The 25,129-nt window shown below is 39.0% G+C and overlaps 1 protein-coding gene and 1 long non-coding RNA gene across 6 annotated transcripts; both read left to right on the top strand.

The window, feature by feature from the left end:
- Window positions 1–1,268: 1,268 nt before the first annotated feature.
- LOC133804397 (calpain-type cysteine protease DEK1-like) lies at window positions 1,269–22,446 on the top strand. 5 transcript variants are annotated; one of them, XM_062242571.1, is made up of 4 exons: window positions 1,269–1,476; window positions 20,852–20,943; window positions 21,778–22,054; window positions 22,381–22,446. In XM_062242571.1, the coding sequence occupies exons 3-4, from the start codon at window positions 21,797–21,799 to the stop codon at window positions 22,411–22,413; spliced, it is 291 nt and encodes a 96-aa protein (XP_062098555.1). In that variant the 5' UTR covers window positions 1,269–1,476; window positions 20,852–20,943; window positions 21,778–21,796; the 3' UTR covers window positions 22,414–22,446. The 5 variants fall into 5 exon arrangements, with proteins under 5 accessions (XP_062098555.1, XP_062098554.1, XP_062098553.1 ...); XM_062242572.1 differs by lacking the exon at window positions 1,269–1,476 and adding an exon at window positions 20,648–20,741; XM_062242570.1 differs by lacking the exon at window positions 20,852–20,943.
- Window positions 22,447–22,941: 495 nt separating this feature from the next.
- On the top strand, window positions 22,942–24,009 carry LOC133804914 (uncharacterized). Its single transcript, XR_009878703.1, has 3 exons — window positions 22,942–23,147; window positions 23,263–23,424; window positions 23,786–24,009. It is a non-coding gene; the product is annotated as an uncharacterized LOC133804914 (long non-coding RNA).
- The last annotated feature ends 1,120 nt before the right edge of the window (window positions 24,010–25,129 follow it).

Below are 25,129 nucleotides of genomic sequence, written 5' to 3'. Positions count from 1 at the left end.
GGAATATGATATCTAGGGTTTTCATAAGAAAGTGAGTTTCAGTTGATTGGTAAGTGAAAACCTAGATAGTCTAACCTTTCTCGGCCACTCTCTCTTCTTCTTCTCTTCAAGATCTCTATCACATGTGTTGAGAACCAACCCATACTAGTTCTAGGTTGATCAAAGGCTTGGTGAGGAAGTCTGTGTTGCTGATCTTGTTCAATCTCTTGATAATACTCTGCTACAGAAAGGAACTAAGGGTTAGAGAGATTGATGGATGGAGTTGTTCCAGTTCCGCTGCGTAATGTAAGTTTTTACTTTACTCTGTATTTGTATCAATTTCATAAGAGCATGTTCTAGGAATTTGCATGTTTGTTTGATAATATGTAAATTGCATGAAAATAAATAAAGATCCTGCAATGAGTTTTTCCTACATCATATTGTTTATTGAATTTTTTTGTCTAGCATATATTTCTCTTCGTTTTCTACGGGCTTCCTCCATCTTTTCTTCTGATAAATCATTATGAACTTTCTTTTTCCTTTACGATTTGGATTATTTAATGAAGATTTTTGTTTAGGACTACCACAAATCGTTGAGAATCATCATCGCCAATTGATGTAGATTTATTTATATGAATTAGATGATTTCTTGAAGCTTTTTTTTTGCATATATTTCTCTCCGTCTTTTGCGGAGCTCCTCCTTCTTTTCTTGACATAAATCTCTATAAAGTTTTCTTCTTGCATTGCGAATCAGATTGTTTCACTACACCAAATATGTCTTTCCACAACACATAAATATAACACTATTTAAAAAATATTATAATATATTAAATTAAAGTGAAAAAGAGGTGGCACTTTTGGGAGAAATTCCGCCCAAGTAATCAGGGGGCGTATAACTGCATAATAAATTAAAGTTTTCTTTGTGCTTTTTTGGAATTAGAAAATAATATATCTACTAATGCTTTTTTTTTCCTGGAATCAATATTTTATCTTTGTCTATCTCTCTCTCTCGTATTCTTCCCCATCTATTAACTATCATCATTCTGAGTTGATATATTATTTTATTTTTATATAAATCAATAAAATAATTGGGGCTTATTCAATCTCATACCATGTGATCTTTTTTTTTTTTTTTTTTCGTCGGTGGTTAACCTTGTATTGACTACTACTATGGCGTGAGACCCCCTTCCTTTCAAAATCGAGTACTGTGGCGTGAGACCCCATTCCCTTCCCTTAGACCCCCTTGCTTTCAAATTGTGAGGCCCTCTTCCCTTCCTTGAGTCGTTCTACATCGTGAAACCCACACTTGAAATTTTTGGATCCACAACTTCAGCGAAGAGAAGGAAATTGTTGACCCTCAGTAAATGCAATCCCTCTCCCAGAGCTAGATTGGTTCCAAATAAATTTATTTGTGGAAAATAAAAAATCTTTGATCTGGGCGGCGATTTGGAAGAAGATTCTAGCCGTGCGTTGTCGATTTGGAAGCAGCTTTATGTGGTATTTATTGTTAGTTTTCATTAGATTAATCTCACATATTTTGTTGGAATTTATGTTGTTAAATTTTGATTGTGCTCAACCTAAAATTGGGGGATAATTTTTTTGCAAATTTATCTGTATCGATGTGGTTGTTTGGTTGGGGGTGTGGTGATTGTTGTGATTGAATGTGGCTCATACTTTTAATGTTGAATTCCATTGATAAATGGTTTGATTTTTGTAATAGTTTCGACTTTCTAGATGCTGCACTAAATCATTTTAATTATTAAGTATGATTGCTCTGATGCTTATGCATATGTAATTTGTAGTGTAAATGTATTGACTGTATCAATTTAATAAATAAACTGTTACACCCAGATTTCGAGCCCTAAGAATTGTGATATCGAAAGCTGGATTCGTAAGAAATGGACTCGTAATGTCTGGAACGTGTCCGCAACCTAGGCACCGAGCTTGCAAAGGAGAGACAACTTTGAAGATGGTAGCCTCGAAACCATTACAAGCTCGAAAGACAGATATCAAAGCACGTCTGTTCTCAGATCAGGGAGTCCGAGCCTGATATAAGTACGAGCTCGAAGTATCGTGATCTCCGGGAGATGTCACAGCTCGAACGTCAGTAAGAGATCCAAGTGGGAACAGCACTGATAATGTAGATTGATAACTTGGGATATTCCAGTGAGTCATTTTGGAGAGACGCGGTCTGCATTGATTGTTGTAAATCCTCTATAATAAAGGGATATTTATTATGCAGTTATACGCCCCCTGATCTTCAGGGGACGTTTCCTTGTATATAGAATCACAGGCTTTTAACGCCATTAAATTTATTTGCAAATATAGAATAACTTCCCGAAATATGTGGGATAGTATTCTGAACTCTTCTCCATAAATAGAGAGGTCACGTACCATTGTAAAGGGGGAACTTTTGTGATCTTGAGAGAAGCTCTGGAGAATTCATTCTTAAAGGATTTCCATAAATCATCTTAAGTCTTAATAACAAAGACTCGTGGACTAGGTAGAGTTAACTGCCGAACCACGTAAAAAATCCCATTTGTGTTATCATATTTTTCTTGGCCATAACCAATCATTGTTTTCGTGCTCTTATTTCATTGTTGACGAAAAATAGCGTCAACAGTTTGGTGCTTTCATTGAGAGCCTTAAGCATTCAGTCCCTGAACAAGTTATGGTTGCTAATAATCAGAACGTTCCTGAAGAAAATTATCCGAGACGTCCTGGGAAACAGCCGATGGAAAACCCAGATGTTGAAGAGAGAAGCGGATCCTCCGATTCTCGGGGACCACCCGCACCACCAAGAGATGAGGATATGTATTACAATCCTGAACGATATGTTCCCATTGTGGAACTTGAGAACCGGCAGTTGAAGCAGCAGTTGGCGGAAGCCAACAAGCGGAATGAGGAGTTGGCAAGGATAGCCGCGCGAGGCGCAGGCGGCTCAGCCCCCGCCTCCGCGCGAAAACCAAGCCCCTCCTCCGAGGGACGTGCATGTTCCTCCCCGTAGACCCCGTGGGCGTCCATGGAAGAATGCTGCCACGAGAAGGCCGGAGCAACCTCCTGTACCAGCAGATCAGTCGGCCCCCTCTAGGCCCTAGAGAAGTACCCGGGCTAGGGCCCCGGTTAATCCACCTGCGGAAGTACCTGTAGGAACTGAGAACAACTGAGCCCCTGCAGAGGCTCGGCCTCAAGACCCTGGGAGCGCACCAAATGCAACCAACCCATCTCGGGCAAACTCCGGACCATCTAGGCTGCGAAATGGGTGGCAGCCACCGTCACCCATACGGTTCCCTCCATCGCCTATAAGATATCCTTCACCTCCTTGCAGGAATGCTCAACCAGTTCGAGATCAGGACGAAAGGCGTGCGGGGAGGAGACAAGGAAACATGGAAGCTTTCCAGGAGCGAAGAGGCGCCCTATTTGAAAAAAGTCAAGCGTCCTGGTCTCGCACGGCAGAAACAAGGCGGCACGAAGAAGACCGAACTCGAAATAATCATGCAATGAGTTTTACTAGTAATGACTCTGGAGATACCAGATCGGTCAGCATGCATGATCGAGGTCGAAAGAATGCTGGGAACCGCAAGAATTGCTCCGACCTACGAGAACACTTGAATCAAAGCTGGGGTAATGTTAACCCAATAAACGCGGACCTGAGGGATCGCCTGAATAGGCGCAAAGACCCCCTGCGGAGGCGCGAACCTGGAATTGTGATCGACGACAGTCAATTCCAGACAAGACCCCTCGCGGACCCAGTCCAGGAAAGAATTGATCAGTTAGAAAAGGCCTTTAGGCTTTTGAAAAACGAGCAAGGTCAGGATCGATATGAAGATTCTGATGAGGAGCTTGAACCGTTTGCTCCCCATATTTCCAACACTCCATTTCCCCAAGGGTTTTGGATCCCTCACGTCCCAACGTTTGAGGGAAAGTCCGACCCGTACAGCCATTTGAGTACGTTCAACACCATAATGAGAGCCAGGAACGTGGGTTACGAGCTCAGATGCATGTTATTTCCAGCATCATTGACAGGACCAGCCAAAAGCTGGTTCGAAAAATATAAGAGACACTCAATAACTTCTTGGGAGCAGCTGTCTAAAGACTTCAAGAAGCAGTTCAGAGCCATGATGGGGGTTAGACCTGAGGCGTCAACCCTGACTAACGTTCGGCAACAGCCAGGAGAAATATTGAAAAGTTACCTTACAAGGTTCAACTTGGAAGTTGCCCGAGCTCGGAATGTGGATGACAGCGGTCACCTAATGGCTGTCCAAGCTGGAGTTATGCCAGGGAGTGCTCTCTGGGACGACATGCAGAGGAAACCTGTGAGGTCCCTAACCGAGTTTAACAAATGGGCACAGAGGTTTGTCAATGTAGAGGAAGCGAGGTCGACACTTAATGTGACTTCCCAGCCCGTAACTACAACGATAAACGTAAACTCTGCCTCATCCTCGGCGGACCTAGTAGCTTCAAAGCCTGCTGTGGAAAACCCTTCCAAGAGAAAAAAGAACGAAGGGAGTAACCCCCAGGCCGAAGGAGGAAAGAAAAAGAAGGGGGAGAGATATTTCTCCGTGTACAGAGTGTACACCGAGCTCAACGAGTCTCGGGAGAACATATACCTGGATAATGAAAACCAGGTCCCCTTCAAGCGTCCGGACCCAATGAGAAATCAGAAGTCCAAGAGGGACTCCAATAAATATTGCTGATTTCATAGAGACACCGGGCATACTACTGATGAATGTCGACAGTTGAAAGACGAGATCGAAGGATTGATCTCGAGGGGTTACTTTAGACAATATATCAAGAACCAAAGTACTAATCAAGCGACCGCGAGCCAGAGAACAGCCGCGCCGCAGCCCACACAGAACAATAATTCCCGAGCTAGGGAAGAGGATAGGCCCCCACCGATAGATGGAGAAGACGTAATAACCATCTCGGTAGGGCCTCATCCTGCGGGCATGGGCAGAAATGCCCAAAAGAGATACGTTAACGAGCTTAAGACTGGGGACGGGTCTCCTTATGAACCCGAACCTAGGGCTCCCAAAAGTCAAAAGATTGAATCCCAACCAATAACCTTCACTGAGGAAGACGTGCCCCATGTTCAGTTTCCTCACCATGATCCGCTGGTCATCACTCTCCAGCTGGCAAACAAAAGGGTCTACCAAGTTCTCATAGACAATGGGAGCTCAGTTAACATTCTCTATTAAGCAACCCTTGAAAAGATGGGACTCTCCCTTCGCGACCTGAAAGCATGTGCGACTACGCTATACGGCTTTTCAGGAGAAGGAACCGCCTACATGGGGTCCATCGAACTCCCCTTAACCTTGGGAGACTACCCAGTCTCAACAACCAAGATGATGGAGTTCGTGGTAGTAGACTTGCCTTCGGCCTACAACGTGCTGCTCGGAAGACCCGCCCTGGTTGGGCTGAGGGCAGTCTCATCAGTAAGGCATCTGGATATTAAGTTCCCGACCCCTAGCGGCATCGAAACATTGAAGGGAGATCAATTGTCTGGAAGGGAATGCTACAACATTTCCTTAAGAGGAAAGAAACAGACGAGCGCACAAGCACTCGTCATTGTTCAGAATAAAGACAGGACGGTTTTAGAGATTGATGAAGAAATCGATCCAAGGGTTGAGGAGAAAGATGACCTCGAACCCTTAGAGGAGCTCGAAGAGATCCATCTCGAGGAGTCCGATCCCTCGAAAAAGTTAAAGGTTGGAAAACACCTCCAGGAAGAGGCAAAATAGCAACTAATTTGCTTTCTGAAGAAAAACTAGGACGTCTTCGCATGGTCACGTTCGGACATGGTAGGGATAAGTCCGAACATAGCAAGCCACACACTAAATATAGACAAAAGCTTCCCTCCGAAGCAACAAAAGCGAAGACAGCTGGATGACGACAGAAAGAAAGCACTGAAGGAGGAGGTCGACAGGTTAAAATCAAACCGATTCATCAGGGATGCTTTTACCCTGACTGGGTAGCCAATCCAGTGTTGGTCCCAAAACCTAATGGGACGTGGCGAACCTGTATTGACTATTCAGACCTCAACAAAGCTTGCCCAAAGGACTGTTTTCCATTACTGAGGATTGACAAGCTCGTGGATGCAATGGCAGGGCATGGAATGATGTCGTTCATGGATGCCTATTCTGGATACAACCAGATTCCCATGCATGCCCCCGACCAGGAACATACGAGCTTCATAACGGATAAGGGGCTATGCTGCTATAATGTCATGCCATTCGGGCTTAAAAATGCTGGAGCCACATACCAGCGGCTCGTGAATATGATGTTTTCAGAACAAATAGGGAACAACATGGAAGTTTATGTTGACGACATGCTTGTCAAGTCTCAACTTAACAAAAACCATGCTGATGACCTCGAAGAGTGCTTTGGTGTGCTCCAGAAGTATAACATGAAACTAAATCCTCATAAGTGCACCTTTTGTGTATCTTCAGGAAAATTCTTGGGCTTTATCATGAACACCCGTGGAATAGAAGCCAACCCTGACAAGATCCAGGCTCTGATTGACATGCCCTCACCTCGAAAACACAAGGATGTCCAAAGTTTGACCGGCAGGATGGCGGCCTTAAGTAGGTTCATATCAAAATCTATGGACCGTTGTCTTCCGTTTTTCAACCTTTTGAGGGGAGGCAAGAAATTTGAATGGACAGAGGAATGCGAGCTGGCCTTCCAGGAGCTTAAAAAGCACCTCGCAGAACCCCTCATCTTATCAAAACCTGTTACAGGAGAAGTACTCTACCTATACCTTTCCACCACCCAACACGCAATAAGTGCAGTGCTCGTGCGAGAAGAAGAGAAGGTACAGAGACCCGTCTATTACATCAGCAAAAGGTTACTGGGGGTAGAGTCGAGATACCCCTTGATGGAAAAGATGGCTCTCAGCTTAATTCATTCATCTCGAAAACTTCGACCCTATTTTCAAGCACACCCCATCCATGTGTTGACTGATCAACCACTTAGGCAAGTTTTGTCTAAGCCAGAGGCCTCAGGTCGACTTCTTAAATGGGCGGTTGAACTCGGACAGTTCGAGATCACTTACCACCTGAGGACGACCATTAGGGCCCAGGCACTGGCAGATTTTATAGTGGAATGTACTGGCATGACCAACGATGAAGTGATAACCCCGGCCCACGAGCTGTAGAAACTTTACGTCGATGGCTCATCTAATGAAAATGGATCGGGGGCAGGGGTCATTTTGATTACCCCAGCAGGGAGAAGATTTCATTCCACCTTGAGATTCGACTTCAAGGCGTCGAATAACGAGGCCGAATACGAGGCTTTACTGGCGGGACTTCGCATAGCCAAGGAGCTCAAAGCTAAAGCAATACATTGCTACAGCGACTCCCAGCTTGTGGTTAATCAAATTTTAGGAGAATACCAAGCTCGTGGCACGAGAATGGCAGCTTATTTAGAAAAGGCAAAATCTGCATTGGAACATTTCGAGTTCTACGCAATCGAACGGGTTCCTCGAGAGAAAATCTCAAATGCAGATGCCTTAGCTTGGCTCGCTACTTCCACCGAGAATGACGAACTAAACGTTGTGCCCATAAAACACCTCTCAACACCAAGCATTAACGAGCCGGAGGAGGAAGACGTATGTATGATTGAGTCTGAGCCAACATGGATGTCCCCAATAGTCGAATATCTCGAGACCGGAGTCCTTCCAAAAGACCAGAACCAGGCTTGAAAGCTAATGTATCAGCTTCCCCGTTACACCATTTTGGACGGAAAGCTGTATAGAAGGGGGTATTCCATATCGTTACTTCGGTGCGTAACTCCACCCGAAGCCAAGAAAATCATCAAAGAAATTCATGAAGGGTTCTGTGGAGACCATACCGGGGGGCATAGCCTGTCCAAGAAAATCATACGCCAAGGATATTTCTGGCTTACCATTAAATCAGATTTATTCGAGTATGTAAAGAAATGCGACAAATGCCAGAGATTCGACACGATTCCTCGAGCTCCACCATCCGAGCTGACCATGTTGACTTCCCCATGGCCATTCGCGGTATGGGGAATCGACCTCATAGGCTCTCTCCCAACTGGCAAGGGCGGTGTGAAATTTGCTGTAGTCGCTGTGGATTACTTCACAAAGTGGACGGAGGCTGAACCGTTGGCAACAATAACTTCCAAAAAGGTCCTTGACTTCGTGGTAAAAAACATCGTATGCCGATATGGGATGCCGAGGAAAATTGTATCCGACAACGGAACTCAGTTCGATAGCGATTTGTTTACCAAATTTTGTGAGAAGAATGGAATAATAAAGAGTTTTTCGTCAGTGGCTCATCCTCAGGCGAATGGCCAGGTCGAAGCTGCAAACAAAACTCTCAAGAGTTCATTAAAGAAAAAGTTGGAGGAAGCAAAGGGACGATGGCCCGAAGAGTTGCCCCAAGTCCTGTGGGGATATAGGACTACAGCTCGAACATCAACGGGACATACCCCGTTCTCGCTAGCGTACGGTTGTGAAGCTATGCTGCCTATCGAGGTCGAAATCCCTACAATATGAACTCACATTTATGACCAAAGCTCGAACCATACTCAGCTTGAAGAAACCTTAGACTTGATTGAAGAAAAAAGAAACGAAGCTCAGTTGAGGAACGCTGCCTACCAGCAACAAGCTACCAGGTACTTCAACAAGAGGGTTCGAGATCGAAAGTTCGGTGTGGGAGACTTGGTGTTAAGACGCGTATTTTTGGCAACGCGGGATCCAGCAGCTGGTGTGCTCGGGCCAAATTGGGAAGGACCATACCAAATAGAGTCAGTCATCCGGCCCAGTGTGTACAAATTAACGAGATTGGATGGGAGCTTGGTACCGCGAGCATGGAATGGCGAACACCTAAGACCTTACTACCAGTAGTATTGGAAGGATGTCGCCTGTAACCATGATTATTTATTAGTACTATTTTGTTTACTTTTGAATTCTATCAAATAAAGATCTATTTCATTCAATATGTTATATTTCTCTTTATTTTTTCAATCTCCCTTAATTTAATAACCTATGGTCACACTCATAGGATATTAAGGGGGCATCATTGGTATACATACCATCAGCTTGAAAAATAAAATAACATACACGAAAATCATGCAAGCGTTTGGAGATAACCAAATGCGCCAGTTAAGACTGTTTGGATATAACCAAGCTGTCAAAAACATACAAGTGTTTAGATGTAACCAAATACGCGAGCTAAGGATAACTAGCTAAAAACCAAATTATAAAAATAAAAAGTGTATGGATTACAAACCAATCACAACCTTAAAAGGTTTGGAACAAACCAGCTAAAACTAATCGACGATAAGTTGGAACCTAAACCTACTTCGAGATAAGTCGAGATCGAGGCTGGAATATCTTATGGGAAAATAGTTTCGAACTCATAACCTCGGAGAAATAACCGAGGACGAGAAAAAGTAACTAAGCAATAAGATATAACTAAACCGTTTGCATTACACACCATACAAGTACTTTCGGGTTCATGGTTGAAGTAATATCTGACCTTGATAAATAACGAAGTCGGAAGCGGATAATTCGAGTAAACGATGCATGAATGCATTGGGTCTCGAGCCTAAATCCAAACTATGTTTGTACGAATAAATAAACATATGTGATTCTTTAATATAAAAAAAATGTGCAAAATATTTCAAACCAATAAATGTAAAGCACATGTATTAAAATAAATTAAAGAAATTACAAAAATAAGGGGACGCAGCCCCAAGATAAGATTTCCCCGAGATCAGATTCAAGAAGGAGCAGTCTCCTTGGCCTTCTCAGCATCAGCAGCACTGGACCCCTCAGGACGAATTGCATGTCTATCCTTCTGAGCACACTCGGAGGCGGCCTCCCGAGCAGCCTCTTCCGCCTCAAGCCGAGCATTCCACTTATCCAGGAGCTTCGCCTCATGAGGACCTAGGAAGCTGGTATCGAGGTCTTCATTATTGGCCCAAATTCTGTACATGGCCAAATCAACCGCCTGGTCCTTCTTCTCTTTATACTCAGCAAAGAGGCGAGCCTTTTCACCCTTAATTATATCAAAAGTGGTAGCCTTGTCTTCTTCAAGCTTTTTATTAACCTCCTGAAGTCGGGTATTCTCCTTCTTGAGCTCTGCAAGCTTGGCATTCTCTTTCTCAAGCTCCACGAGCCTAGCATTCAGCTTCTCAAGCTCGGATGCCTTAGCCTCAAGCTCCTTGGCTCCTGCTTCAAGCTTTGCATTTGCTGCCCTCAAGTCATCACTTGCTTTGAGTTGTAGATCCTTCGCCTCCTGAGCATAAGACTTGCTCGAATGGATCTCGTTGTTCAACTTATAGTTGAGCTGGGCAGTAACAGCAAGAGTCAGATAAAAAAAAATCGTCATTAACACCAGGACTGTCTATAAATATAACTAAGAAGTAGAAGAAAAGTTACTACGGCGGCAAGCTCGATACTCTTCTCGTAGAGGGCGGTGCAGTCTCGGGCGTTGTTCAAAAATTGCCATTGAGGAGCGTCGAAACTACTAAAGCTCTGGCCGATTCGGGACATAACGTCCGAGCCCAGCATAGACCCATGGGATCCAGCTGCATTGTCGATTACATACTCCTCAACGTGTACAGAAACTGATAGCTTGTGAGTTCGAGAAGCAGAAGGCTTTCTGGGAGGTGGTACAAGTGTCGGGTGAACCACTACAGGAGGTTGGGGCTCGGCCATTATGGAGGCACCGACCTGTGAGGTCGGCACCACCATGGAGCTCGTGACAGGCAGAGCCGGGGGAGGAGGTATTTTTTCGGTCCTCTTGAGGACCTTGGCAGGCCGGTCAACCTTTCGCGACCCCCTGGGACGCTTGCTCCTCTTGGCACCGCCACTCTCGAGGATGTTGTCAAGGTCGGAATCCATCTTGCCTACACAACCACGCCACAATGTGAGTCATAACAAAAAAGAAAAAAATACACAAAGTGATTCAGCATCGCGTAGATATACAAAGTAATGAAAGAAGAAACCTAACTGGAACTCTCCTCCGAGTTCGAACTCGGAGACCATGAAATTCCCCCATCTTCAGAAGAGGCGGGGGGAGTACCTGCCCTATAGGTGGACGTCAACCTCGAAAGGTCCCTATAGTCATTGGTCCCATATTGGACGGCTATTCCGTCCCACACCTCATTCAGATTGTACATGGTGTCATACTTCCCGAGCCAACTATCAAACCTATGAACTCGGTCATCTACCCAAGTCCATATATAGAAGTGTTCCCTATCATCCGGGCACAAAACTAACCTATCGGGTTTGTGTTTTAATAAGGTGGGGGACCACATTTTCGAGCTAAGGATGACTGTACCTTGATCATCCGAGTCCGAGCTCGAGGCTTCATCGTTAGCCTCGTTCCCCGATTGCGGGCTTCTTCGGCGAGCTGGAGGCGGGGGCCTCACCTCTCTCCTTGGAGGGAGGATGCCTGTAGGCAAAGGCACGAGCTCCCAGTGGTCGTACTTTTTGTTGGACCAATCCAAGGTGGACTGGCCATCTCCCAAAAGCCCGCAAGCTCGGAGCTTACTCTCATGCAATAGACATGAGAGGGACCTCCTGCCATAAGGGAGTTGGAGCAGAGCCTCTCTATGCTCCTTCATCGCATCATTGGGAGTAGGACGGTGAAAGTTGGCTGGAAAATAAAACACATTTCAACTGAGTACAAACCTACCGACAAAAGTTTGAGCACAGAGATAAAGAAGGTTGGGGTACTTACGAATCCGTCTGAATGAGTAGCATCGAGACGGGGACAAGCCATCTGTCCAGAAGAAGGCTTTCTTAAAGTCAGGTGGATGGTTAGGAAGGTCCTCAAACACCTTTTTCTCTTTGGGGTAGCTCGAAAGATAGTAGAAGCCGTCCCCTCCCCGAGCTCGGGAGGGGTTGCTTTTCAGACAGAAGAGATACAAAATCTCCTGTTGTGAAGGTCCTTTCCACTTCAATTCATGGTATAACGACCTCAGGGCAGACAGAACCCTGTAAGAATTAGTGTTGAGCTGGAACGGGGCCAACCCAACAAAGTTTGTGAAGTCCTTGAAGAAAGACTTCGAAGGCATTAGCGCTCCTGCCTTCATGTGCTCCTGGCTCCATGCCGCATACCTCAGCCTGTTGTCAGGTTTTCCATTCCCTGGAGCATAGCAGCTTCGTTCACTAGAGGTCGGAGCTCGACACCTTAAGGAGCTTGACATCCTGAGACCATGGAAGGCCAGGATATCAGTTATCTGATTTATCAAGGTGACCGAGCTCCAGTAGTGCTCGGCCTCAAAGAATTCCCTCCTCGGTTGCGAGGTAGAAGGCTCCCCCATTAGTGAGAATTGGAGCTCTCCCGGATTGTATGCAACAGTCACTTTTAACCTAGGGTCGAGGGGGATCGGCCTGGGCCCTGAATTAGATTCTGGATAAAGAGCCTCTCGAAGGGTTCTCCTCTTCTTTTCTATGACCTCGACGATTTGGCGGCGATAGTGAGCTCGGGTTTCCTCCTGTTCGCGCGCGAGATTGTATTCACGAATCAGACATTGATTCCGAGCAAACAGGGACTCTGGGCTCGGGGTTTTTGGCGAGTAAGGAATTTCCAGCAACGACCCCCACCGTCTTTCCAGATTCTGTGACATCTAGCGAGAAATAAAAAATGGTGAGGGCCATGCATGCAAGGGTTCAAGAATAGCGAGCTTGACAAGACAAACTTGGAGAGTGCTCGGGTATGAAACGAGCTCGATACTAAAAGTTTGGTTAAGAGTCGGAACGTGTATTCTATGAGTAAAAGGAGGAGAGTAGATAAATTTTTTGAAAATCCTGAAATATCACGGAAAAAGGGTGACGGTTATTCAAGAATGATAATCTTGGGTATCGTGCGTTCTTTAAAACCAAGATTTTGTACCCGATATCTTGGTGTACAGGATATGTCTTTTAAATTTTGAAACCCAGAAAAAAGAGACCTTGTCCTACATCAAAACTGGATTTGGAACCAGTGACTTAAACCTAGCATGGAGACTTAAACGTGAAAGCCTATCGGTCAAAAGTTTCCTAGCGTATCATACTAAGAAAATAAACTAGTGCATTCCCATAAATGAAAGGATAACGCAGACAGAAACCGGCATAAAGGAAAACAAAAAGATAATCAGATACTTACACAATGATGGCGATTGCAGAGAAATCTTTGATTGAAGGAGAGGCTGCAGGTATGAGCTTACGGTCTCCAACAAACTGGCGGTCCTTTGTTCCTTCGGCTGAGAGAACATGCACAAGCAAAAAGTTCTCTGGGATGGTTTCTGGTTTTGCCTATTTTCTTCTTTCTTCTGATGAGTGTGAAATAAGAGGAAGACGATGACTGGGGTCTTATATATAGATGGTAAAAAAGGATTAATCTGAGCCATTGACCAGAATCCTTATAAAATCCAACGGACAAGGATTGATGACATGATGGTACCGAAAGGTGGCAGGCGAACGATCGTGGGCGGATTTCCAAGGTACTCAAGTACCTTGAATAAGCAATGCTCAACTGACACGTGTCCATTTTCAAGTGTGTGACGGTGTGGTTCCCGAAGAAAGTAGTTCAAAAGTTTCCTTCTCATGGGATTCGAACAAATACTTTTGAGGGGGCAAAATGTTACACCCAGATTTTGAGCCCTAAGAATTGTGATCTCGAAAGCTGGATTCGTAAGGAATGGACTCGTAATGTCTGGAACGTGTCTGCAACCTAGGCACCAAGCTTGCAAAGCAGAGACAACTTCGAAGATGGTAGCCTCGAAACCATTACAAGCTCGAAAGACAGATATCAAAGCACGTCTGTTCTCAGATGGCCTCGGATCAGGGAGTTCGAGCCTGATATAAGTACGAGCTCGAAGTATCGTGATCTCCGGGAGATGTCACATCTCGAACGTCAGTAAGAGATCCAAGTGGGAACAGCACTGATAATGTAGATTGATAACTTGGGATATTCCAGTGAGTCATTTTGGAGAGACGCGGTCTGCATTGATTGTTGTAAATCCTCTATAATAAAGGGATATTTATTATGCAGTTATACGCCCCCTGATCTTCAGGGGACGTTTCCTTGTATATAGAATCACAGGCTTTTAACGCCATTAAATTTATTTGCAAATATAGAATAACTTCCCGAAATATGTGGGATAGTATTCTGAAATCTTCTCTATAAATAGAGAGGTCACGTACCATTGTAAAGGGGGAACTTTTGTGATCTTGAGAGAAGCTCTGGAGAATTCATTCTTAAAGGATTTCCAGAAATCATCTTAAGTCTTAATAACAAAGACTCGTGGACTAGGCAGAGTTAACTGCCGAACCACGTAAAAAATCCCATTTGTGTTATCATATTTTTCTTGGCCATAACCAATCATTGTTTTTGTGCTCTTATTTCACTGTTGACGAAAAACGGCGTCAACATAAAGTATTAGTTCAATGAGATTTACACAAACTGTAAATTAATTGGAAAGAATCACTTTGTCAATAGGAAAGTTAATAAATTATTTTGTGTTTGGCAGAGAATAAGTTTAATTATAGTGCAAAATATCATTTTCTTTTTTCTTTATCCATGTTCCTTCTCCTGCATTTGTCTCTTTCCTTGAGGCACTCTCTCTTTGTGTTGGGTAAGTCATCTCTCTCATTTATTATTTCGTTCATTATTGTCACGTATTTGTTAAAAATAAGGGCTTTATGTTTTTCACTTCTTGTTCAAACTTTAATACAAGACTCTAGGTTTCCTCTAATCTCCATCACTCTAGAAATTCTATAAAGGTTAAAGAGATTGTGTTTCTCTTGTTGTTTGCCTTGATTAAAACCTAGTTACTTTAATTTGGTCTCTTCTTGTCTGCCTTTGTTTTTATTTGGCTGTTATGGTCTTTCTCATTCTTTTAAGCTTTATTTCTCTAATTTTTTATCTGAATATGGTGGCTAGTTTTTTTTTTCTTTTCTTCACTTCTAGGTTTTTGGTTTTAGGTTGTTTTCCTTAGTTTGTGGTTGGTGGGTGTTACTGCTGATGCTTACCATATCAGTGAGGTTGCACCGAAGGTTCTACTTTTCTCAATCTTGATTGTAGTTATTGCAATTTTTTATTGGAATGTCTAGCTAATATTTTTATTTATTTATTATGTTGGAGAGGTAAATGAGTTAGGATCTTTTCAAGCTTGCATAGTTATTTCACAATGATCCAAGTTATAATTATGATTTATTATGAAGATAAGGTTCTTAGCATTTATTATTGAATATTGTTGGTTGTATTAATTTCATTATATTTGGTGTGCTTAATTTGGCAGTTAGTTTCTTTCTTGACAAAAGCAATATACTATATTTTTAGTTATAAATTTATAATGCATCTCTTCTTTTATGGAAAGTTAATTCCAAAGTTAACTAGAGAAATGGATTGGAGACTTGAAAAACAAAGCATGTTTATTGTTCTTTGTTCTTCATTTATCTATTGAAGTATGAATATGGTGTATATATATAAGGAAAAATAACTTAAAGGCATTTTTAATAATGACCAAATTAATTGAAGGCACACATACATGCTTCTTGTTCTCGATAGCTTATTGGCTTAGATAAAGTAAATTGCACATAATAATATAGAGCATAATAATTGAGAAAACTTTGATTTCTACTGTCGGAGATGAGCAAGAAGTGTACTTTGAAATTGGTACCTGTACGCCCTGTTTTTCCCACGGGTTGATTAGCGAGCCGAGCTGCGGCCTAATCATGATTATCTCGTAGACGTCCCACAGACCGGAGCTTCTGTCATTAGGTCGTACCTACTTAGCTCGAGGAGACTCAAGGGTTCGCCAAGATTGCACAAGACTTGACCCCGGATTCTGAAGGCCTATGGTCGAGTTAAGTATCCAACTCGCGGTACGCACTGAGTATGAAGGCTATGACCCTTTGTAAAGTCAACACACGCAAGGTAAACGTGCATATATCAGACATCACGTGTCTGATATGCCCCTGACTTCTCGGACACGCAGCAGGAACGTGCGTATTCAAACACCCACGACTGGGTTGGGCCGTGCGGCCCATTATCTCCTTACCTATCGATTTGACCATACCTATGTGTCAGGTTTAGGAATTAATCATGAATGTCACAGAGTTGATGTGATAGATAAGAGGGTCACGGGATGACCTTCTTACCAACTCCCAGGTGCCTTCTCCTATAAATATGGAGACCCTGGGACTTAATAAGGGTTGGATTCTCTATTGTAAAGAAGGCCCTGTAATCAAATATCCAGTATAGAGCAATAATACTGACTAGTGGAGTAGAAGGATTTTAACCTTTGAACCACTCAAAAAACGTGTCTTGTGTCACCTCTTTCCTTTTCTAAGATCTTATATCTGTTTCGGTTCACATTTAGCACTAATCCCTTTCTCTTCATTTCTTAATTACCTGTTGGCGAAGAACCGCGTCAACAGTACCCAATGCCTTCTTTTTATACTTCATTAACCAAGTAACCAATGATAGCACCCTAATGCTAATAATCTTGATTGTTCTACGTACACTTCATATTGAAACAAGAAAACTACTACAATTGTTTATTAAATAATATCAAGCTATAAAGTAATAAAATAAAAACAATAATATCTCTAACTTACCTAATAAATTGCTAGAAAAAAATAAACTAATGTGTAATAAGTAATTAAAATACATTGCATTGATTATTTCAGTGAAAAATTCTTTAAGATTTGATTAGTCTATTCTTAACCATGTTAGAGTTCTTGAACTTGGTTGACAGAATTGATTAGTGGCTTCACAGTTATTCTGTGGATGTAAAACTTGCTTTTCTTATTTTCTTGTAATTACACTTTTCTAAACTCCTTTCTCCCCACAGCTAAGTTGTGATTTTCTGCTCTGTGTTTCATTTTCAAATTTTTTGACTGGCGTTATGTTTGTGGAACTGAGATTGGCTTTTAAAATTATTTTCCAATTTCTTACTAAACCTAGTGATAATGAAATAAACTATTATTTTTCCATACTTTCTAGAAATAAAATTGTTATATGCATTTCATGAAACTTATTATTGTTTCATTAACCAGATCATATTATTAGGAAAATAGAAAGATTTTGAAAAGAATCTGATTCTCATTACTCAATGGAATAGCTTACAATAAACTGTATATACAAGAGTTAATTGAGAAGGTTAGTTGTACAATTAACAACCAAATCTAACTAAAGGCTAAAAACAGAATGCAAACTATATATTTTCTCTCCTACTACATGCATAGAGTATATATTAATGTTCCATTATAAGGTAACTAATTAATTACAATGTTTAATACTCCCCTCAAGATGGAGTGTGTGTATAAATTTTTTACTCATCTTGGATTGATCTCAAGTTTGAACTAACCATGAGATCAGTATTTTAGATCTCAAAGCTTGAAAAATAGTAAAGTGTTTTAATCTTGTGCTGATGTAAATTAATTCTTATTCTTTATATATAGCTTTTGTCTCTGGATACATATACATGTACCTTTTTCAAATCTAAAATTTAGAAAGAAAAGTTGCAATTTGTTTGCTATATACATATACGTGTAAATGAATTATTGAATTCTATAGAAAACAAAATACCACAAAGAATGAAGAGGTGGAGAAAGATTAAAGATGTTGAAAGAAGGAAGAAACTGAACTAAAAAGGCAATAATTTCTTTTGTTGGCTCTCTTGATATGTTAATATTTGAAATGGTCTCTCAAGTGCTTATTTATATTGAGAAATTTGACTTGGTGAATACATATATGTAAGTAAGTAAATATCAGCATAATCATTTGTCATTTTATGCACTGTCTGGAAATTTGAGGTTATGATTTTTCTAAAGTTAATGAAACATGCTACAAGCTTGTCCTATGATTATTTGTACAACAATTTTTATTTTCTTTTTCGCTGTTGCATGCAAGTTCTGATTTGTAGATTGATTGATAGGCCTTTGTATCCAACAATGATGAAAGCTTCTACCATGAAACTCAGATACTTCCTTGGGTGCGTTAGCATTTACTTTTAGTCATTGCAACAAATATAGGCACACAACATGTATTATTACAAGTACTTAGTTTAATACAAAGAAAGAAAAAAGGGAACAAATTACACAAACAAACTAGGTATTAAATCTCTAAGAAAAGCCTCATGGCTAGCTACATCCTGCTGTTCTATGCTTTTTATGTGTTGATAATTGAGTAACACTTTTATTTTCTGAACAGGTCAGTACGTTAGAGCTGTCTTTCTACATTTATGCTTCGTACTTCCTAGAAATTTCATGATCTTCCTATGCATGCAGGTTCTGAGTTATGATGGTTTGCACTCTCCAGATGCTTTGGCAATCACAACTGCAGGAATAGCAGTGTAATTTTGTTTTCAACTTTTTTTTTTGAATTTTGAATTTTTAAATTATCATGTACTACCACTTCGATATCACATTTAGAATTTGATAGACTAGCATATTTTTTTAGCCTGATTATATAAATTCCACAGTGCTTTATTGGAAGTGCCAAATGCAAAGACTACTGCTGGAGTTCAAATTGGCCTTGTTGGAGATAAGACTATTGCAGGTTGTTAACTTCATTTAAGTGTGTAGCTATATGCTGGCATGTTTTTATTTATTTACTTTTAGATGCTTTGGCTATGTTATCTCACAATATGCATGAATATGGAAATGTAGAACAATTTGTATTTTTTTTTTTTTTTTGGAATACACAAATTGGTTTGATTGTTGTTAGTAAAAGAAGTAATTTGGTTATGTTTGATATGAAAATTTGTATATTATGAATAAAAATAGGTACTAAAGTATGTGTCAATTCTTGTATTTAGTGATAGTTGTAGCAATGTCACATGCAAATCAGTCTTGAAATTTCATAAAAATTCTATGTAGATCATTTCCTCTGTTCGTATGGTTGCCAATTTTCCACCCATACCACTTTCCTGGCTAGTGTGTGAAACATATTTGAAGTGATAACAGTTATCATAGCTCCTACCAGTTTTTCTTTTGGGTTTATTCTGGCTATATAGTGGCTGTAGTTAAGGTGTTTGGTCCAAGGCAGATCTCTTTAATGCTTTAAATTTTGTTATCTATGAGATGTGCAAAGTATTTCCAAAACAGGGGAAATAAAACTTGTATTACTAGGCAATAGATCCATCATTACTTAGTATGCGTGGCTCATATATATATATACACATAGAATTACATGGGTATGTATAGATTATTGTTGTCTCTGTTCAATTTTTTTCCTGTGCCAATTTTTTTCTTGGTGTTACTTGGGTTCAGATTATCAATCCAACTTTAAAACTTCTTTGTTTTATCCTCTGTTCGTTGACTATTTTTACTTTATTTGTATTTAAATTTTCATTCTTTTTATGTTCACATGAAATCAATTAATGAGGGAGTCAAGAAGAAACTGAGCATTTGTTCTTTTGGCATGATTCAATGAAAAATCATGGAAACATGAGATATTATGAAACTAGGTTACATTGTATCACCATTTCTTCTAGACGCTTTTATAGCTCATTGGAGTTTCATATGTTTATATGCATATTTTTTAGCTATCTATGCAGCATATAATATGTTGTCTTGGATATAAATATATATCAAACTACATCCATATGCTCTGGTTTGGCTATATGCTTATAGCTCATTGGAGTTCCATATGCTTACAACAAAGAAAAATTGGTAGAACTAGGCATTTATGTGAAAAGCTAATGGAGATTCGTTGTTCGAAGCATTGGAAGTACATGATGAAAGTGGAAATGCATTTACCCTAGAGTGCTTACAAATGCCACTAAAACCTGTTTCAATTCTTCCTCCATAGAAATTGTTAAGATCTAAAGGTACATTTTATAGAATCTTTCTTTTTAGTTTGTTTCTTAATACCATAGTTATGTACGCTTGCTACTTTATTAGAGAATTCAACCAATGTAAAACAATATTCATTTTTTAATACTTAATTTGTTATCTACTAGAACATTTTTCAAGAAATAAATAGATAAGAGAAGTAGACTATTTTATTTAGTTAACTAGCTAACAACTAACACTAATCTAGCTCATTCTCCCTACCTGTGAACTTGTCTTTTCACTTTGATCAAAGCATAGCTTCAACATGTCTAATGTGTACACATGTCATTTTTATGTCAACTACATCTACATGCATAACCAATAAAATAAGCATTTATAACCATACACTTGACTTTATCTAGCATGCTTTTATCACCTTATTCTTAAGGCATAATTAACTCTTCCAACTAACCAAAGGCCTAATAATATAACATGATCATGTAAACACATGCAACCTAAGTGATCTCTTTTATTTTGAAAGAAAAAAATATTAATCTTATTTATTAACCACACATTTTGAGATGACAGCTTTATGAACCAGGCATAAGAACAAAAGATGTGCATTATGTGTTCCTTGGAACTGAAAAGTTTTATGTGCATGTAGAGATGGTGTCTCCATTTTTTTTCCAATAAATCAATAATATACATATTATATGAATAACTTAATGAGAAGGGATGGTTTAGTTGCATATAAATTTTATAAGGTTACATTATTGGAGATTATAGCTTTTATAGTCATTATTCTTCATTTTATTTAGTTACTTTTAATGTCAAGTTATACAATTGTAAATTGTAACTGGTTTGAGTAAACCATGATATTTTTTTTTCAATAAATGTCACCTACTGCAGTTTTTGCAATCATTCAAATGTTCAGAACATAAAAAAGAAAAGAGAAGACACATTTCAAGAAGTATTTATTGTCCATAGAACAACATATATTTGTATATTTATACATGTAAGTGTGTATGTTAAATTGGATTTATTTTAATATTTAGTTGTATAATTTACATTTAGTTGATTAGTTCATTTTAATCAAATGGTTCGTGTTTGAATTTGGGATTGCAGTGCTGCTGCTGTCTCTCTTTGTTTGTTCAATAATGGCTTTTCTACGTTCACTTCAAGTAGAAGAAATGGCTATGACCTCGAAATCCCGCAAGGTATGCTTTTCTTCTAGGCTTGAATTTGCTAAATGAATATCTGTTTTGGGCATTTAATATGCAACAAACATAACTATGCATGCAAACAACACAAAGTTACTCCAATAAGCTAACAAAATAAAAACCCCTAATATTTCAAAAGTTGGTTCTGAGTTGAAAATAACTAAACGACCCAAAAGAAATGAACAATTAAATAAATCAATCAGAAGTGAATGATATAAATTTGATTAAATCAATTTAATACACAGCCAAAGAATATTTCAGCAACCAAAGAAAATGTCTAGAAAATTTTGTTGGACACTTTTTTTTTTTAAAGAGTTGGGCACTTATTTTTAGTAGGTTCCTGTATGTATAATTATTTTAATATATAATCATTAGTTTTTAATAAAAATGAAAATAGTATTAATGAGTAGTGATAATAATACAAATAAACAATTGTGGAAAAGGAAACCAGACTATAAGAAAATAAAAATAAAATTTCAAAAAAAAAAAAGCTCCTATCCTTCACAGAATCTTTTACATCAATTAGCCAAAGATCTAGTCTAAATTTAATTTTGGCATAAACAGTCCACATTGTCTTCAACATCTTTAAATTTTCTCTTATTTCTTTCTAGTCATTTTCTTGATTCTGAATGCATCAGAATATATGTGAACATGTTGAGTTTTGACACTTGAATTCAAGTATTCAACTTTTCTAATGTGCAAGTAAATACGTGTATATATTTTTACTTACCTTTAAATGCTCATAAAAGGAAAATCGTTCTTTTACGACGTATGAGACTGTGTAGTGTCTTGTGCAAGTTTCTAAATACTCTTGTATGTACCAATTTGCAGTTACATAAGAGAAAAAGAGATGGAAGAGGAGCTATTAATGCAAAGACGTGAAGAGGAGGGTAGAGGTAAAGAAAGACGAAAGGCTCTCTTGGAGAAGGAAGAACGTAAATGGAAGGAGATAGAAGCTTCTCTCATATCCTCTATTCCTAATGCCGGAAGCAGGGAAGCAGCAGCCATGGCAGCTGCTGTTCGTGCAGTAGGAGGTGATTCTGTTCTTGATGTTTCTAGCATTGCTCGCAGGATATGTTCAACTCAGTTAGCTCATCAAGCCCTTCAAGTTTGTTTATTATTATCACTATATAAAAGTGTTTAAGCTGTGTAAGACACTTGAGACTCTATAATTAGTAAGTTATACATCACCCTCTCTAGCATGCTATTGCTTAAATTTTCATGTTTTAAATCAAACAAGGTGTGGTTGCATTAAAGCTCATTATTTCTTTCTCGAATCCACATACTGTCCAATGAGGTTTGAATCTTAATTAGCCATCTCAATATTGACTTGAACAAATAAGCTCCAACATTTTTTTTGGCCCTAAGAGCATGATAATCTCCACTCTTACCTTTGTTTTTAAGTTGCTGAAATATTGTTAAGACAAATTTCAGGTGTGTGCTTTTGTTCTTACATGGACTATGTGACAATTGGAAGATGTTTCGGCTAGACAAGCAAAGGTTTGAATTCAGTTTTCTTTTGCTATTTTTCTGGTTTGCATGTTAACTATCTTTTGGTTGAGACAATTTCTTCTTCAAAAACAGAATTTGAGCAGAAACATTATGTTATTTTAACCATTGCAATTTATTTTTATAGAAGCTAAAAGTTAGATAAGAAAATGAGATAAAAATATTGCTAGACAATTTTATTGTGACAGTCTTGTCTCCGTGAAGTTTAATAAAAAGGTCCAATTATTATGAGACATGTCTATAATCCATTCTTTTTTGTTTTTCCTCTTCTTTTTTTATATAATTCTTTTGGCTGCTCCTTCTCATGATTAATTCAGTATTGATTATATTTTTTAGCTCATTACAAGTGTTGAATCACAAATATTCAACACTTGCATATATTTAGATAAAGTTTAGTTCATTCATTCTCTATTCTCTTTGATGACTGTGGTGTTATTTAGAGAGACCAGTGATAAGGAACACAACATAATGAAAATTTCATCTGTTTGCCATAATGGAGATGTATTGTATTGTATGTATTTGGTTTCGATTCATGTTAGGGTGATTGGTGTAGGATAATTGGCCTTCTGTGATGTTTGCAATGGCAGGAGGGGTGGTACTTAGCCTTGGAAATCTCTCAACTCAGTATGCTTGGGCTTTTGTTGGCTTATCAGTCACAGAAGTGATCACTGTAAGCATAACAGTTGTTATAGGTCCTTTCTTTCATTCTCTCTCTCTCTCTGACCATTTCTAAATGTTGATGTTTGTCTGTGTTCCTCTTATAGATACTGAATTTTTTGCTTCTGTTGCAATCTTTAATGGTGACAGGAACAACCTCGAATTACTTTTAGACAATAGAATTAATAGAGCCGAGATCCTTTTCCCTGGTGTTGGCTGCTTCTTGGTTGCAGTTTGCCTTGCTTCTACTGTCCACTCATCTAATGCAGCTGATAATAAAGAAAAGCTTGAAGGTTTTTCATCTAAAGAGGGGTATGTTTCATTCATTAAATGTTAAGGTTATCAAAGAATTATCTTGTTTTTATTCATTTTTAAAAATAAAAATCATCGAGCTTGTTGAGTGATGCAATTTTTACTTAACTGTTTTGTTTGATGGTGCACTCAAGGATAATGAGAATGAGCAAAAAACTAGTTGTACCACTATTGATGGCACTGTAAAAGATAATAATTTTTAGTATGGAAAATCAATTAAAATTCTCACATTTAGATGAAAAGTGATAATCTTGTGTTGCAAAAATACTACACAACAATATTTGGACATTCATCACCTGACATTCAAATCCAAACATCTCAGATTCTCTATCACATTTAATAATTATAACTCTTGCTACAGGTGTTTGGGAAAAGCACTCTCATTGGACTGTCCATATGTTTCTTTGCTGGTGTATGCTTTTCTCTATTCTGACCAGTATTCAACTTGGCAACAAATGATCAATGTCATACATTGAAAGATGGGGTTCCTCACTTGGTTGTCTACACTGCATTCTTTTACTTCTCAGTATCTTGTTTTGTCCTTGCTATAATCCTCACATCACATTCCTTTACTACCCTGTGCTGGACTTATATGTTGAATATAAGACTACTTGAATACTTTAAGAACATTTTGTTGTTGATGACAATGTTGAATGTTTTAAACTAATTTGTGGATTGTTAATATAATGTTGAATGCTTTTACTATTTGTTATTTGAAAATCAAGTTAGAAAGCTAATTTTAATTATATAAAAAAATTAAAATATAATAGAATAAATTAGTGTTGACCCTGATTTTGGCCAACTAACACGGAGTCAAATACGCTTGATGTGGACAAATGCGTTGAAATGAATGTGATGACAAAAACGATAAAGAACACAAGAGTTTATAGTGGTTCGGCCCCAGAATCTGGTAATAACCTACGTCCACTTGAACTGTTATTGATATAGGATTCAAAGGAGTGATCAAAGAACTAGGGTTCAATGAGTTTCACCAACCTCTGAAGAACAAAACAATATATAATATAGAATAACTCTAATCTCAGATAATCAGAAAGCAAAAGTCCCCCTTCCTTGAGCTATCTTTCTCTATTTATAGGCTCAAGGAAGATTACATTAATTTGTTACAGATATTCTTTCCTAAATAATCGGATACTCAGGAAATCATGGGAGATAATTTCGGATTCGATCATAACTGCATGAGATTTTCTCCGTATATAGCGTGTATACGACCAGGCTGGTCATATATAGAGATTGAGCGTATTGCCAATAGATATCTTCCTGGTCGATAGTCGAGCATGAATCCTGCCAGATGTCAGCCACGTGTATTAAATGACTGCCATGTCATCCATGCCTGTTTTTTGGATAACAATTAGTTTTATATAAATGAATATATAATGAAAATTTAAACTTATCTAAATATTAAAATAATACGAAAAATATGTTATAATATCTATTACAATAAAACTTTTTATAAGTAAAGAATTTTGTTATGCAAACTTCATTATATAACACAAATAATGTGTTATACTAAAGTGTAGTATAACACAAAAAAATTGTTATACTAAAGTGTAGTATAACACAAATTTATAAGTATTGAAATGTATTATATAATCGACTATAAATAATATAATTAAACACTTATCTATTTATTAAAATAACACAGAAAGTGTGTTATCGTTGACAGTATAATAACACATCTGTATAA

This window comes from Humulus lupulus, chromosome X, assembly GCF_963169125.1.
Source record: "Humulus lupulus chromosome X, drHumLupu1.1, whole genome shotgun sequence".
NCBI classification, from domain to species: Eukaryota; Viridiplantae; Streptophyta; class Magnoliopsida; order Rosales; family Cannabaceae; genus Humulus; species Humulus lupulus.
Note: the sequence above shows the minus strand (reverse complement) of the source record. Positions and strands in the feature narration are given on the sequence as shown.